The sequence below is a fragment of the Mirounga angustirostris genome, unplaced genomic scaffold (genome assembly GCF_029215605.1).
Source record: "Mirounga angustirostris isolate CCGP_5_RB_7025 unplaced genomic scaffold, mMirAng1.0.hap1 SCAF_10, whole genome shotgun sequence".
In the NCBI taxonomy this organism is placed as follows: domain Eukaryota; kingdom Metazoa; phylum Chordata; class Mammalia; order Carnivora; family Phocidae; genus Mirounga; species Mirounga angustirostris.
This window is the reverse complement of record NW_026991718.1, coordinates 52,886,485-52,901,464: the sequence shown is the minus strand read 5'-3', so window position 1 is coordinate 52,901,464 and position 14,980 is coordinate 52,886,485. Positions and strand designations below refer to the sequence as shown.

Below are 14,980 nucleotides of genomic sequence, written 5' to 3'. Positions count from 1 at the left end.
AATAGAGTAAATAACTAGGAATCGCTGAACTCTGAGTATTATTACCGTTATTTTTAATATAAAGTATTTCATTATAAGCTTATATAATTTAACTATCGATAACGGCTGTGTTTAACAACTGCTCACATTGTTCCTGAAGCTGTGGCAGTGCATCCTTGCCAGCCGCTATACGTGGGCTCCAGCACCCCACTGCCCCGGCTATCTGCCCTGCTTCATTGCTGTAGGACGTGTGGCCTCCTCCTTCCATCTTTGTACAGCGTCCACTCCAGTCGACTTGCAATGTGGGGGAAAGTGGCCACTTGAGCCCTTCCTTGTCCGGGGCCATTCCTCCCCCTCCATCAGTGTCCCCACCCCCACTACTGTCTCTCTGATGGCTTCCCACTCTCCTCTCTTCATTTATGATGTCCAGGGTTCTTGTGCTCAAGATGAGGAAGGGCTTGCAGTTTGTCATTTATGTCTTGGTGTGAATAAGTTTAACTCTGATGGTTACTTCTTCCCCCAGAGTAAGTGGGACTTGTAAGTAAAGTCTTACTTGTCATTCTGAAATCCCACTGACTGGAGTTTGAATCACAGCACTCCTATTAACTAGCGCTGTGATCTTGGATCATCTAATTAACCTCTCTGACCCTTACTTCCTCATGTCTCCAGTGGGGAAAATAACAGTCTGTCCTTCAGAGAGTTTATTTATTTATTTATTTATCTGACAGAGAGAGAGACAGCGAGAGAGGGAACACAAGCAGAGGGAGTGGGAGAGGGAGAAGCAGGCTTCCCGCGGAGCAGGGAGCCCAGTGCGGGGCTCGATCCCAGGACCTTGGGACCATGACCTGAGCCGAAGGCAGACGCTTAACAACTGAGCCACCTAGGCGCTCCCTTCAGAGAGTTCTTATGAAGATTTAATATGATAATATATTCAGGGCATTTAGCACAGAGCCTGGCACCTAGTTACTGCTTGATAAATAGTACTTACATATTTTGTACTTTATTTTTACTATTTTTGGATGAAAGTAATTTGGACGTATCAAATAATAGAGGTATTTAGGAGAGGCAGATACTTCTGAAATTATACTTTCCTTTTCTTCTGCCAGGCAGTGCTCCTTCTTGTCTAAAAATAATGTGGCTTTTTATTCTAGTGCCATAACTCATGCAAAGAAGCCCAGCTGCACAATCTCAGGGTCATTTTTTTCCCCGAGGCCATTGATATTATTTAAAGATGATGAGGACCTTGTAGGTTTGAGGTTATTTTCAAGTAATAAAATTAGAGAAATGTAGAAAAATGCAGAATTCCCTTTTATAGACAGATACTTTTTCCTTTTTCCTCTTCCCCCTCGCTGTCTCTCCCCTCTTCCTCTTTTCCTCCTCCTTTTCTTCTTCTTTTTCTTCTACTCTTTTTCTCATTCAGTCTTAGACATTTTTATTTCTAGACTCTCAAGAAACATTTATTCTTTGAGGCTCCTCAGCTAATCTGAGAGTTCATTAAGACTCTTGTCCTATACTCTCAAAAGTTCAGAAATAACAGAAGTAAAACCAATGAATCACCGAAGTAATAATTAGTAAAAATTTATTTTGTGTACACCAAAAAGTTTGCAAACTGGAAGCACTTAAACCAAAAATGTGGAATGAGGCTCAGGGATATATTGTTATAAAGCAGCATTTTAAGTTGAGAAAGCAGTGACTGTTTATTCTTTATAGTGATTGGTTATAATATGAGAATTTCCTTAGGGGTGCCTGGGTGGCTCAGTCAGTTAAGTGTCCAACTCTTGATTTCAGTTCAGGTCATGATCTCAGTGTCGTGAGATCGAACCTCACTTAGTGCAGAGCTGCTTGAGATTCTCTCTCTCCTTCTCCCTCTGCCTCTCTCCGCCCCTTGCGCGCGTTTCCTTAAACGATAGGAAACTGGTCAGTGATTACAGTTCAAGTTTTGCTTATGATTTCCAGAGGCATGAGCAAGAAATGATCCAGGTCAAGTTTGTCTTGCAAAGTAAGCGAAATTGAGCTTTGTATGACTAAACTGGTTTTGTTTGTTCAGGGACTTTTCAAGGCTGCCTCTCTGTTTTTGATGTTAATGGATTTTCTGATGCCGATCCTCTTCATTGACACTCTGTTCTAAAGACACATATATTTGCTCAGCTAGAATCAGACATGCTGCCTGTCACGGCCAGTGAGATATAAATTCTGACAAGCCAACTCTAGGACAAATAAGCTGTGTCCCTTGGTGCAGTCGCTTAGATTTCCACAGTATTGATTACCTCGTCTGCAAAGGAGAAGAGGCACATGTCGCCAGGCTTATGGTACAGAGCTGTTGTGGGTATCCAATGGGATATTGCATGTGATGGTGCATGTAAGTGCTAAAGCACTGAGCACACACATAGCGGAAGTGACTTGTTCTTCTGGTAACATATTCACATATAAAAGGTCACCTATCCTTCTGCAACCTCACTTCCTGCCATGGATCCAGGATCCTCCTCCCCACTTCGGGGGGACATGAAGCTGGTGGGTCCCCACCACCTCAGCTTGAACTGGCTACTGAGATGAATTACCATTCTGTCCCTTACTAGCTCTGTGACACTGGGCAGATTATAGAACCTTTCTGGTTCTTCACTTGTAAATGTGCATAATGACACCTGGCTGGGAGGGTTGCCGGAAGGACTAATTGGGTAACATAGTCAAGGTGCTTAGCAAAGGGGCAGATGCTTGGAATGTGCTACTCAGCAGCTCTTGCTGCTCCTAAGTACTCTATCTTCTTGACTGGCTACCTGTGGTTCCGTCCCCCGTGCCATCTCCGGCAGCCGGGCAGGTAGAATGCCCACCATACTATCTCTGCAAGGCATACCAGTCTCTGCCCTGCTTACAAAGGTCCGATGTCTGGTTTGGCCAGGAAGTCAGGTCCTTGGAAAAGTGGGAAGAGGCAAGTGTTGCTGATGGCATCCCCTCCCCTCACTCTTCTGTCAGGACCTTGTTCTTTTCTCTCTAGGCACCTAGCTTGCTCTCAGATAGCTGTCAATTTGTCAGAGGCTTGAATAGCAGAAGTGCCCCATTCAAAACTGGGGTGCTAGCTTTCCATGTTCCTCTCCACCTACCCATTATCTTCTCTGATCCCATCGTTATCCTGTCTGTCCTTCAACTTAATTTTAGGGGACCAAATTGCTGCTTATCTTAAAGGGCCAACTTTTGATCTTTCAGGGTTGCATGTATCTACCAGGAAGTACGATCAAGGAGATCGCCATGAACCCAGAAGAGGCGGGGAAGTTTGTCTTTGAAGTCATTCCAGGTAGGCAACAGAAGTGGGGACAGAGGTACATTATATTCCCGTCTTACTTCAGGATCCTAGAAGTCAAGGCTGAGTCTGTCAGCCAGCTAACCAACCAACCGAGTAAAAATGCACTGTAGTTCTGTACGTAGTTAACGAACTTATACTAGTTCATTAGCTGGCAGGCCAACTAAGCGGGTGCGTGTGTGGTTCAACCCCGTAAGCATCTCGTGAGTGTGTGCTTGGAGACACGTATTCCACCAGGCGCTGACACACTGCTCTGAAAAGTACATCATCCCTGCTCACTAAAAGGAGCTCAGTTTCCAAGTTGAGTGAGATATTAAAATGAACAGTTACAGTGTAAACTGGGCAATGTGAAATTGCCATTTTGGTAGGTCAAAAATGGTCCACGGTCAATAGTCTCATATGGTTCAGCACGACGTAATAAGAAATGACAGCCGCGAATTACTGAGCACTTAGCACATGTGGGGTGCTGAAGGTCCTCTACTGCGCATGTTAGCAGCACGCTGGAGGGTGCTTCTGCCCAGGCAAGGGTTCCCTTCCTCAACTGCATGTGGGGCAGGAGGAGTTGATCTTACTCCGTCTCAAGAGGAATTCAGGTTTGTGTGAGCCTAGCACACTGAGGCTGCTTCTCCCTATCTCGTGCTCCTTTGCCAGCCCCAGCGCCGCCAGGAACTCCAGACCTGCTGGTCAGGTGGTGACATAGCAGGGGAGGCCGCCAGTCCCCTGAGGGAGCGCCTCTTCCCTTAACCCCCTCCTTACCACTCGCTCAAGGCAGCATGCGCATAAGACATGATGAAGAAGGCAACGTAGCCGTGAGGTTAGAGTGCCTGGTCTGGAGCTGGCCTGCCCTCCTCCGAATCCTGGCCCTGCCGCTTTCTATTTGTGTAACTGTGATCAGGTTATTTCATTTCTTCCTGCCTGTTTCTTTATCTGTGAAATGCAGACAATGATAAGGATAGTGAGGATGATAGAAAGGAATTGACTTGGCACATTTGGTCTAGTGACTGATATATAGTCAGTGTCATGTAGATGTTTGATCTTTGGGGATAACTGGAGGAAATTACAATGTAGAAATCAATCCTAAAACTGGCTACTGCTATAGAAAACAAAGAAAGACCGTTTTTAAAGTTCAGATCCTCCGGGCGGCCTCCTTCCCAGTGGGCACTCCTTTGCTCTTTTATCTGAGTTCTGTCCAACTCTCTTCCTCCTCAAAGGAAGAGTTTATTTTTTAGTCTCTCATCTCTGAGAAAACCCCACCTCTTTCCCACAAGATTCTTCTAGTCCGAGGACCCCTTTCCCAGCACAGTTCATGGGATATAACCGTCTATGGTAACATGTTTCCCAAAGCCTGAATTTTCTATCAAGGGTAACCCTACTGAGAGGTCTGGCTGCAGATTCAATGTGGGCTTTGCACGCCAAGCCCAGTACCCTTGAAGATTGCTATGCTACAGTATCTCATTATCACGTACACTTGCTGCAGGCTCCTGGGTGTGCACGTGCATGTGCGCGCATGCACGCACACACACACACGTCTCATAAGAACAAACAACAATTCTAAAGCAATAATAAGGTAGGGAACCATTTTCCTAAAGGTCTCCTAAAGGAGCCATCATTCGCAAGTCTTCACCCAACTTAAAGCGAGGCAAGCCTTTGTATTATGATGTAGAGATTTTTCGATCCTCTTTTTGCCATGCTCTTATGCAAGATTATTCTCAGGGACCAATGCTGGCCGAGGAAATGGCCTTCCTAATCAGGGCCCTCTCTCTGTGATCACCAGTATCAGTTGCACAAAAGCCAGAGAGAAGCCTTTCGTTGTAGTTATGCTATGTTTTTCTTTATTGGGGGCAGGCAAAAATTTAGGACAAGTTTCCCTTTCCCTACGTACCTCTAGCAGGATAATTATCTGTTCTCCTTCCACCCAAAGGACGTCATCACAGATACAGAAAGTTATTCCACTTGTTGCATTTCATTCTCATGCTGTCTGGTGAGATGTTACAACAGATTTATTGAGTACCTGCTATGAGCCAGGCACTATCATAGGAACTGGGAATCCAGAAAAGAGCAAGCCTGCGTGTAGCTCACAGTCTAATGGAGGAGACTGACAAACTGACTGCTTATGACAGAATAAGCACAATGGAAAAAATTAAAGCAAAGAAAGCAAAATTCTCATTGAGGGGATAGTGGCGGTTACTTACCATTTTATTCTTTATTTTTTTACTTCAAAAAAAGTTTCTATTTATTTATTTGAGAGAGAAAGAGAGACAGAGATAGTGAGAGAGAGCACGAGCAGGGGTGGGGGGAGTTGGTGGAGAGGGAGAAGCAGACTCCCTGCTGAGCAGGGAGCCCAACACAGGGCTTTATCCCAGGACTCTGGGATCGTGACCTGAGCCGAAGGCAGACACTTAACTGACAGCCACCCAGGCGCCCCTCACTTACCATTTTAAATAGAGCAGGCACTCCAATGTGCCCAACATTAATTGTTTTATAGGGCAGCAAAGGATTTTCAAATTCCCTTTGCCTTTGATCTCTTGAACCTATTTAATATCATGGAGCTTCACCTTCTTTACCCTTTGGGATGACCTGATTTAGAATCTTTTTTGTGATCGGGTCATCAGTTTTTTTGACCAGAAGTGTCAGTCCATCGAAGTCCTGGCCAGTCAGGAGCATCCTGAGAGCTGGGCGTTCCTCACTGGAGTTGAGAGACAAAACTAATGGCAAAACTAAAAGATCTTCCAGAAGTCAGGGTAAACTGAAAAGGCATGTTTTTGACAACACAACAGACTGGAGCATAGGCCTAGTGGAGAAAGGTGCCAGATAAATTTTGGCTAAGGTCAAATTGGACGCAATAGGGGCTACTGGCAATTATTGGGAGAAAGATCAGGGGCCATGCCTAGAGTTTGGTAGTCACTTCCTGGGTGCCAATGGGCAGGCCTCTTTGCATCTCTGGACTTGAGTTCCATTAGCTGTAGAATGGAAATGATACTAGAGCCCATTCTATTTCAAAGGGATATTATGGTTCTTTAGTTCTACCCTGACCACTTTTTACTTCCCATTTTACTTCTGGAAGCACCTAGCTCTCAGGAATGGTCAGGGCCTCCATGCACTGACCCTTCTGGTCAGAAGAGCTGATGACTCAATGATAAGATGGATTCAGAATCGGGTTGTCCCAAAGCATAAAAGAATGTGGTGCTCCTATTAATATAGGTTCAAGAGATGAGAACCAAATGGAATTTGAAGGTCTTTTGTTGCCCTGCAAGAAAGTACAGGTTTTGGGGTGCCTGGGTGGCTCAGATGGTTAAGCGTCTGCCTTCAGCTCAGGTCATGATCCCAGGGTCCTGGGATCGAGTCCCGCATCGGGCTCCCTGCTCCTTGGGAGCCTGCTTCTCCCTCTTCTTCTCTCTCTCTCTCTCTCTGTCTCTCATGAATAAATAAATAAAATCTTTAAAAAAAAAAAAAAAAGAAAGTACAGGTTTGGGCACAAGTGGGGTACTAAAACAAACTCTTTTTGAGAGCAATGCCCTGACATTGTGAGAAGAATGTGTTGGTGTTTACACAGACACTTTGAAATTTAATAGCCTCTTGTAATTGAAAGGGATTGCTATTATGTTCTATGTCCTATGTTTGATGATTTCCTTCTCCCTCTCTTTTCCTTCTCTGTCATTTTTCTTTTTGTCACTTTCTTTCATTCTTTCTCTTGACATCCTCTCCCTGTTCCACCCCCTTGTCACTTCTTTACCCTTTTGTCTGTAGCACAAAACCCAGGAAACATTACATATGTCTGTCCATAATCATGGGTTTAAAGTGCAAATGTAAAGAAAGTCCTAACAAACTTCATTTGTCCATCAACTATGTATTGAGAACCTACCGTTTACGATGTCTTGTGCAGGTAGGAGAGTAGAAATCCTGAATAGGAAACACTGATTTTGTGAGAAAGGCACACATGTGCTCATTGTCTCTCTCTCCTGAGTTGCTGTTCTCCTCCTCACCCCAACAGCTGAGCTCATGAGTAGCTTAGGAAAATATCTGTGATGGTGTGATGGACTAAAGTCTTCAAAATTGTACGGGCTGAGCCTCTCTCCTCTAATACCGACACTGCCCCTTGAACTTCTCTTCTTTCCTGGTAGGAAACGGCTTCTCTCCCCGACGGGAGCAGATCTCAGCCCAAGGCATCCCAATTGCAAACCACGGGTGTTCAGTGGTTTATCTATAGAATTAGAGTTTCAAGTGCATAGGTATTTGGTTCCCTTGAGGTTAAGTAGATAATGTTTTTGTGTTGTTTGTTCTTTTAATTGAATCAAGGAAGCAGCTGAGGTTCAGTTTCCCTTGCTTCCCTTTGTCTCGGCCGCTTACCGCTCGAAGACCTTCATTAGTATTACTTCTTCCTCCAGCCTCATGGGACCAGAGTCGCACAGGACAGGACTCCTATGTCCTCATGGCCAGCTCTCAGGCGGAGATGGAGGAGTGGGTTAAATTCCTTAGGAGAGTCGCTGGCACGCCCTCTGGAGGTAAGGACTCTGCAGGTTTTCCTGGGCAGGTGTCTGTGACATCTCAAAGATGGGGAGTTAGGAGCTCCAGACACAATCCCTCCTTGAACAGTGTTCAAGGGACACCACGAGAGGACAACTCTGAGGCCATGCTCATTGCCAAGCATCTAGCTTCCCTCCCTGCATGACCTCAAAGAGCCGACTCTAGATTTGCTGGGCAGACCGCAGCCCTTTGCAGCTCAGTAGCAAATGTGTGTGATGTCCTGAAGCAACATTCCGCAGCACCACGAGTCTGCCCGGTTATGGGGTCATGGGCCGGAGAGGGTGATGGCAAGACCTATGCCAAAAGCTGGGGGAGGCTGATCAGCAGGAAAGTGAAGCGGCTGGCCAGAACTGGGGTGGTTAGAATGGGGAGAGGTTCAGGAACTGGGTCCCGCTCACAGGTTCTCCGTGAATTCAGGGTGACCACTTTTCTGGGTTCCATGACTCAGGTGTTTGAGTTTTCTGGGAACCCTGGTGTTGGGGCCCCACTAGAGGAGAAACTGCTGTGAAAAAATATCCATAATTAACACAGTGTCCACAAGAGCCAAAATATGGAAAGAGCCCAGATGTCCATTGACAGATGAATGGATAAAGATGTAGTATATATGTGTATATATATACACATATAATATATATATTACTCAGCCTCCAAAAAGAATGAAATCTTGCCCTTTGCAATGACATGGATGGAACTGGAGGGTATGCTAAGAGAAAAAAGTCAGAGAAAGAGAAATACCGTATTTCACTCGTATGTGGAATTTAAGAAACAAACAGATGAACATAGGAGAATGGAGGGAAAAATAAAATAAGGTGAAAACAGAAAGGGAGACAAACCGTAAGAGACTCTTAACTCTAGGAAACAAACTGAGAGTTGCTGGACAAGAGTTTGGTGGGCGATGGGGTAACTGGGTGATGGGCATTAAGGAGGGCACTTGATGGAATGAGCACTGGGTGTTATATGTAAGTGATGAATCACTAAATTCCACCCCTGAAACTAATACTACACTATATGTTAACTAAATTGAATTTAAATAAAAAATTAAAAACAAAACAAAACAAAAACATCTGCAATTAACAAACAGGTGAATCCAGTATATGTTTTTTCCTTTCATAAAAATATGAAGAACTGCTGATATGGGGGATCTCAAGTGACCACTTTGCTTCAACTTTTTAGGAACGAACTTTGTGTCAACTCCAGGATGACTGTATATAATTATTTATCAACTGTGCTGCCTATTATTTTGGAAGTCATGTCGGGGGGGGGGCTCTTACAGCTCAAATATTAAATATTTATGGGATTGCCCAATGGGTTCTTTAAACATTATGAGTGCCATAACAATTTTGTGGAAATTTGAAAAATATAGGAAAATAATCACCCCTACAACCACCAGAGGAATTTTTATGTTTTCCTTCCAGGTGGTATTCATATATACATTTCTTATTTTTTTTTTCAGAATGACAAGCATGGAATATATACAATTTAATATGTTTTATTTTATAGCTAAAGGGTTTTTCCCATGTTGTTATATTGATTCATTTCAGGGGTTATTTGGTTACCAAAAATAGAAATCGCGTGCAATGATGTTAAGCAACAAAGAGGGATTTACTGAATTGGTACAGTAGCTACTGAAAGAGACCAAGGGAGAACTGCCAAGAGGACTCAAGACACTGGGGCCAAGAACTGGACCATCGGCCCAGCGCTTATCCTGTCGGTTTCTCTGGGGCCACACAGCTTCGCATTCTGCTTCTCTCTGTATGCCTGCCTGTGTTTGCGTGGTTAGCAGCGCTCCAGTACTCACTCGTGGCCCCATACAGCCGTGCCAGCCCCAGCTTTCCTGTATTTCTCTCTCAAGCACAGCAGAGGCTGAGCTCAGCCTCCACCACCCCATTCCAAACTCCTGAGAAAGACCATCTATCTGGCTCAGCTGGGGGCAGGAGACCACTTGCAGACTCAGGAGCTGGGGCAAAGAGGCAGTCCTGTAGCCCGGGACCTGCCTAGCGGGGACTGGGAGAAAAGAAGTTACTGATGGGACACCCAGACTCAGGAGTGCCTGCCACAGGTATCCTGAGCAGCTGCATCCTATTACAAAAAGAGGAGCGTGGTTTCGTTATCCATTTCCCAGGTCCTAAACAGTCTCTTTTTTGCTGTGCTAGTCAGTCCAAGATGAGGTTTTTATTGATTAAAGCTCTCTTCTATGCCATTCAGCCTGGATAAGCTTAGCTCTCAGCCTCCTTGTTGCCCCGGATTGTGAGATCATAAGCCCTTGCCGAGGTTTCCTGCTTTCCTCAGTCCAGGGCTCTAGGCAGCCTGCGTTGACAAGGGTAGTAGACTTGGCCTACATTGCCTGCTTACGCACTTATTCTGAGTCAAATGAGGTCCCTGCACTGTGAGTAGCCTCTGTGCCTTATATGGTGCTGGCTCAGCCTTGCGGCGGTGAGCTGCTCTACTGGGTCCTGCGCCACGCGGGGATTTCTTCTTTCCCCCACCTCACCACCTGAGAAGCCAGTCAAGCATAAATCCTGCAGGCAGGGGAAAGTCCGAGGGACGAGAAATAAGAGTGCAGCATATTTATTTATTCAAAGAACGGAATTTGTCTCTGATGTGGCACTTCAGATGTTTCTAAAGCCTCTTGTGGAATCTGAATGCTGGATCTCGGGATGAGAAGGCATTTTAAGACAACAGAGAGTCCAGTCTGACGCCACGAGGCAAGCCAGACATTTGTTCTTCCTGTGTGTAAGTCAGGAAGCTTCTGTCCTGAGGAAGTAGATGATTAGTCCGAGGGGCCCAGCTGTCGAGGAGTGGGGCCGGGGCTCCCGCCTCTTAGGCAGTTCTTGTCACAGCATGGCCCCACTCGGAAAGTGCCTCTGAGCCAGGTCCACTAGATCTGCAGGGCATGCCGCTCAGACATTGGAAAGGCCCTGGCAGATGTTGCTGCTGCCTCTTTCCAGCCCTTCCTGAAACTTTCTATGGCTTTTCCCACCCAGAATCCGCTCTCTTCTTACCATTTCCACTCCCACCATCCTGGCTGGGGCACCCTACGGTCTTGTCTGAATCACAGTAGTGGTTCCGAAACCAACTCCCTTGCTTCTTCCCAAACACGCAAGGCACGTTCCTGCCTCAGGCACATTGCTATTTTCTCTGTCTGGAATCCTCTGTCTCCGGGTACCTGTGTGGCTTGGTACTCTGCTTTTTTGCAGGTCTTTGCTCAAGTATCACCTCAGGGAGACTTCCCCCATCCCCATCATCCCATTTGACATTGAATCCCTTCCTTGCCCTACCGCCGGCCCTCCTTGTCCCTCTGTCCAGCTTCATTTTTCTCCTATGTACTACCCTCTTAGAACCTGCTAAATTTTTCACTCATTTGTTCGTAGTTGGTCTCCCCTGGCTAGAAGAAAATCTTTAATCTACTTGGCATGAATTTCTTTCTCCGTTTTGTTCAGTGCTATATCCCAGGATCTAAACAGTGCCTGACACAGTAGATGTGAAGGAATGGCCTTTTCTTCCCATGGTGGTCCTGGGTTCTACTCCCGTAGGCTCTCCTCTTTGCTCAATGACCATCAGCTTACCTGGGAAATTACTTGGAAAATGGGTTGCTGCCTCTAGAATGATCTTGCTCCAAGTGTGTTAATGGTTAGCTTTGGTGAAACTCTTTATGGTTTGTAGACCCCTTAGAGAATCTGATAAAAGCTGTGGAAACGCTCCCCAGAAAAATGTTCAGACAGAGCAATTTTGTGTTCAACTGCATTCAACTGCAGGTACCTGTAGGCCCTTTGTACTACCTAGGTACTGAGTCCAGACCATGTTTTACAAGTCACCCTCGTTGACAGTTTTGCAGAGCTAAGGCCCTTCTTGCCCCAGTTTCTTTTCTGGCTCCCTTTCTGCCTTGACAAGAAAGAAGGCCCACATAGTTCCCATGAAACACCCCGCTTTTTCCCCTTGGCTCCTCCTGCCTCCTAGCTGCTCTAAACATTCTTCTCACCTTGTCCCTTTCTGGGACCATTTCCAATGTTTCTCCACACGTCCCAGAAATTCTTGGACACCAGCTAGATGTCCAACAATTTAACTCAATTCGGACGCTATCTACCTAGAGATAGTTCAGATTGCACAGGCAAAGGGCTCGGTCCTGCAACACATCTCCCCTTCCATGCATTTCAGGTGCCAATTTCAAGGCCAGATTGTCACCTGTGCTTCTGACTTGGAGGTCCCAATGACCCTCTCCCTGGGTTCAATTAATTTGCTAGAGGGGCTCACAGAACTGAGGAAACCAGTTAGCTTATTAGATCACCAGTTTATTATAAAAGGATATAACTCAGGAACAGCCAGATGGAAGAAAGGCATGGGCAAAGTGTGGTGGAGGCCCTCTCCAAGACTACTAGTCTCCCCCAAATCTTCAGGTATCCATCAACCTAGAAATTCTCCAAACCCCATATCCTTTTGGATTTTATGGAGGCTGTATTGCATCTGCATGATTGATTAAATCATTGGCCATTCGTGACTGAACTCAATCTCCAGCTCCCCCCCCCCCCCCCCCCCCCCCCCCCCCCCCCCCCCGCCCAGAGGTCAGTGGGTGGGACTGAAAGTTCTAACCCTGTGATCACTGGGTTGGTTCCACCGTTAATCAGCCCCTATCCTAGGTGTCTTTCAAAACTCATCTCATTAACCTAACAAAAGATGCCTTTATCTCTCTCATCACAGCAAATTCCAAGAGTTTCAGGAGCTCAGTGCCAGAAAATGGGTGAAAGACCAAAAATATATTTCTTATAGTAAATCACAATGTCACACCTTGGAAAGCAGCACCGTGGTGTTCTAGTCTTTTCGTTCCTAGCCAGCCAGTTTATCTCTTTTTTCTGCACTATTCTTTCCTAAGGACCTGGTTGGGAAAAGTTAGATTAATTTTTTCCCAAAAATTCTGGATGCAATTCCAAGCGTTCCTGATGTAAGTAGAAGAAAAGGAAGGGAGGTGAACACATCTGGACTTTGAGTGACTTGTCCCTCTTTCTCTAAACCACCCCCTCCCTGAGTTGGAGGGCTCTGTGTTCCCTTGATCCCCATCCTGAAACCAGGTGTCTGCCCCACCCCCGGGGAGCAGGCAGGCCACATTGCAAAATGCTGATTGGTCGGAACCTGCTTTGCCCTCTTGCTCCGGAGGCTGGCCTCTCTGTTTTTTTTCTCAGTCCACTGCTGGGTACGTAAGCACTGGACTAAATTGTGCATTGTTCTGCTCTGACCAACCTGGTTGTAAGACCCGGGCCAGGTCCCATGTTTTAGGCATCTTTGTGTGTTTGCCAACACTAGGCGTAGAGTATATAAACAGTGGGTTGTTACATGCCTTGGGTTCCTTTTCTTCCTCTTCTTTCTTAAGTTGTCCACATCCTTCAGAACATGATTTCACAATCTACAGCAGAGTTTAGCCTGTGGGAGTGTGTTATCTCTGTGACTCATTGTTATTCCATGTGTGCTGATTCTTTTTCTCTGGCTAAACTGGACATTAGGAAGGATGGGTTTTTTCTCTTTTTTTCTTTTACTGATTCCCCAAGAAGGATAATTTTTACTTATTTCAGTAATCCCCCTCTCCCCGGATCCCAACACAAGACACTTTTTTTTTTAAGATTTATTTATTTTATTTGAGAGAGAGAGAGAGTGAGAGAGAGAGCACGAGCAGGGGGAGGGGCAGAGGGAGAGAGAAAGAATCTCCAGCACACTCTTCACTGAGCGTGGAGTCTGACACCTGACACGGGGCTCAATCCCACAACCCTGAGATCATGGCCTGAGCCGACACTTAAGAGTCAAACGCTCAACCGACTGAGCCACACAGGCGCCCCAAGACAGATACTTACTCTTTTAGTCAACAAATATTTCTTGAGCATGTGCGAAGCACTGTGCTAGCCCTGGGGGTACACCAATGTGAAAAAGACTAAGTCCCCTCTTCCAGGAGCTCACAGTCTAATAGAAGACACAGAAACAAATCGACCCCCAAACCATAACATTACAACTGGGAAAAGTACCATGAAGGAAGCCTACATACTGCACAGGGGGGAAAAAAACTTTGTCAAGAAATTTAGGAAAAGCTTCCCTGAACTAGTGATGATTCGGCTTAAATCTGAAGGGTCAGTAGAGGCTAACGAGGCAGAGGAGGGAGAAGAGGAACAGTATTTCAGCCAGGGGAAGAGCATATACGAAGGTCCTCTGACAGAAAGGAGAACAGGCTCTGGAGTGAGAGGAAGGTGAAAAGAATGAACATAGCCTTGCTAAAGATGTTGGTCTTCATCCTAAGGTGGCTTGGATGAGGGTGGTGGTGTCGAAGATGGCGAAAAGTTAGCAGGTGTTCACAACGTTTCAGAGGTAACACTGCCATGACGTGGGAGTGCATTTGACACGGAAGGAGAACATGGTGTCTGCCGATCGAGTCCTTGATTTCCAGCCTATGAGTGAATGGAGTGAACATTTGGCGGGCAGCATCCCATTACTCCTCCTGGCAATCCTTCCCGGCTCCTGCCTGTCCCCTCATGCTGAGAGTCCATTTCAAGTCTCCTGGGCATGTCTGGCAGGGTGGCTGCACTGTTTGTTAAAATCTTCTCAACGGGAGGGGGAAATCGTCTTAGTTTACCCCACAACCCACCTCCAAGAGCTTTCTCTCTGAAGGCTTGACTGAGCTACATGCAACTCTGAAAGCATTTCCAGAGAAGGGTGGGCTGGCTTCATCAACACTAAGTGAAATCCTGTGTTCCTGCCAGACACTTTGATATATGGAGCAATGCTGGTAAGGGCTTGTGTGTGGGATTTTTTTTTTTTTTAACCCACCTCCATTCTATCCCTTGAATGGCAGTTGACAATTAGCTGCTAAGTAAAAGGAGGCACTTTTTTATTGCGGGCCCTGACAGCTTTATGTTCACTCTTTAAAAGCCAAGACTCATGTGTGTAAAGGTGAGTGGGGAGGGGAAGTAGTGTGGGAAGGAGGAAGGGAGGGCCAGGGGCAGGTGCCGACAGATCCTGTGATTTCCGTGCTGGAGTCAGACAGAATCTGAGCAGTACTTACAAGCATGTGTTGATCTGGAAGTGAGAAAGCGAGAGAGGATGGTTCTTCCAGGCTGGAGAGGAGGGAAGGCCTGAGGCTGGCCCAGCAGAGGCTGTGGTTCCTTGGCCCCTACCATGCCTCATATTCTTAGGATGCCACGGTGGGAC

At 46.1% G+C, this 14,980-nt stretch overlaps 1 protein-coding gene across 2 annotated transcripts in view; it reads left to right on the top strand.

The window, feature by feature from the left end:
* Positions 1 to 14,980, top strand: part of ARHGAP25 (Rho GTPase activating protein 25) — a 46,458-nt gene that overhangs the window by 5,948 nt on the left and 25,530 nt on the right. The window contains exons 2-3 of one of the 2 annotated variants that reach the window (XM_054509839.2): positions 3,181 to 3,268; positions 7,660 to 7,776. In XM_054509839.2, the coding sequence (XP_054365814.2) occupies positions 3,181 to 3,268; positions 7,660 to 7,776 (205 nt within the window). The remainder of the gene's footprint in view (positions 1 to 3,180; positions 3,269 to 7,659; positions 7,777 to 14,980) is intronic. The other variant, XM_045884865.3, reaches the window with a different exon arrangement.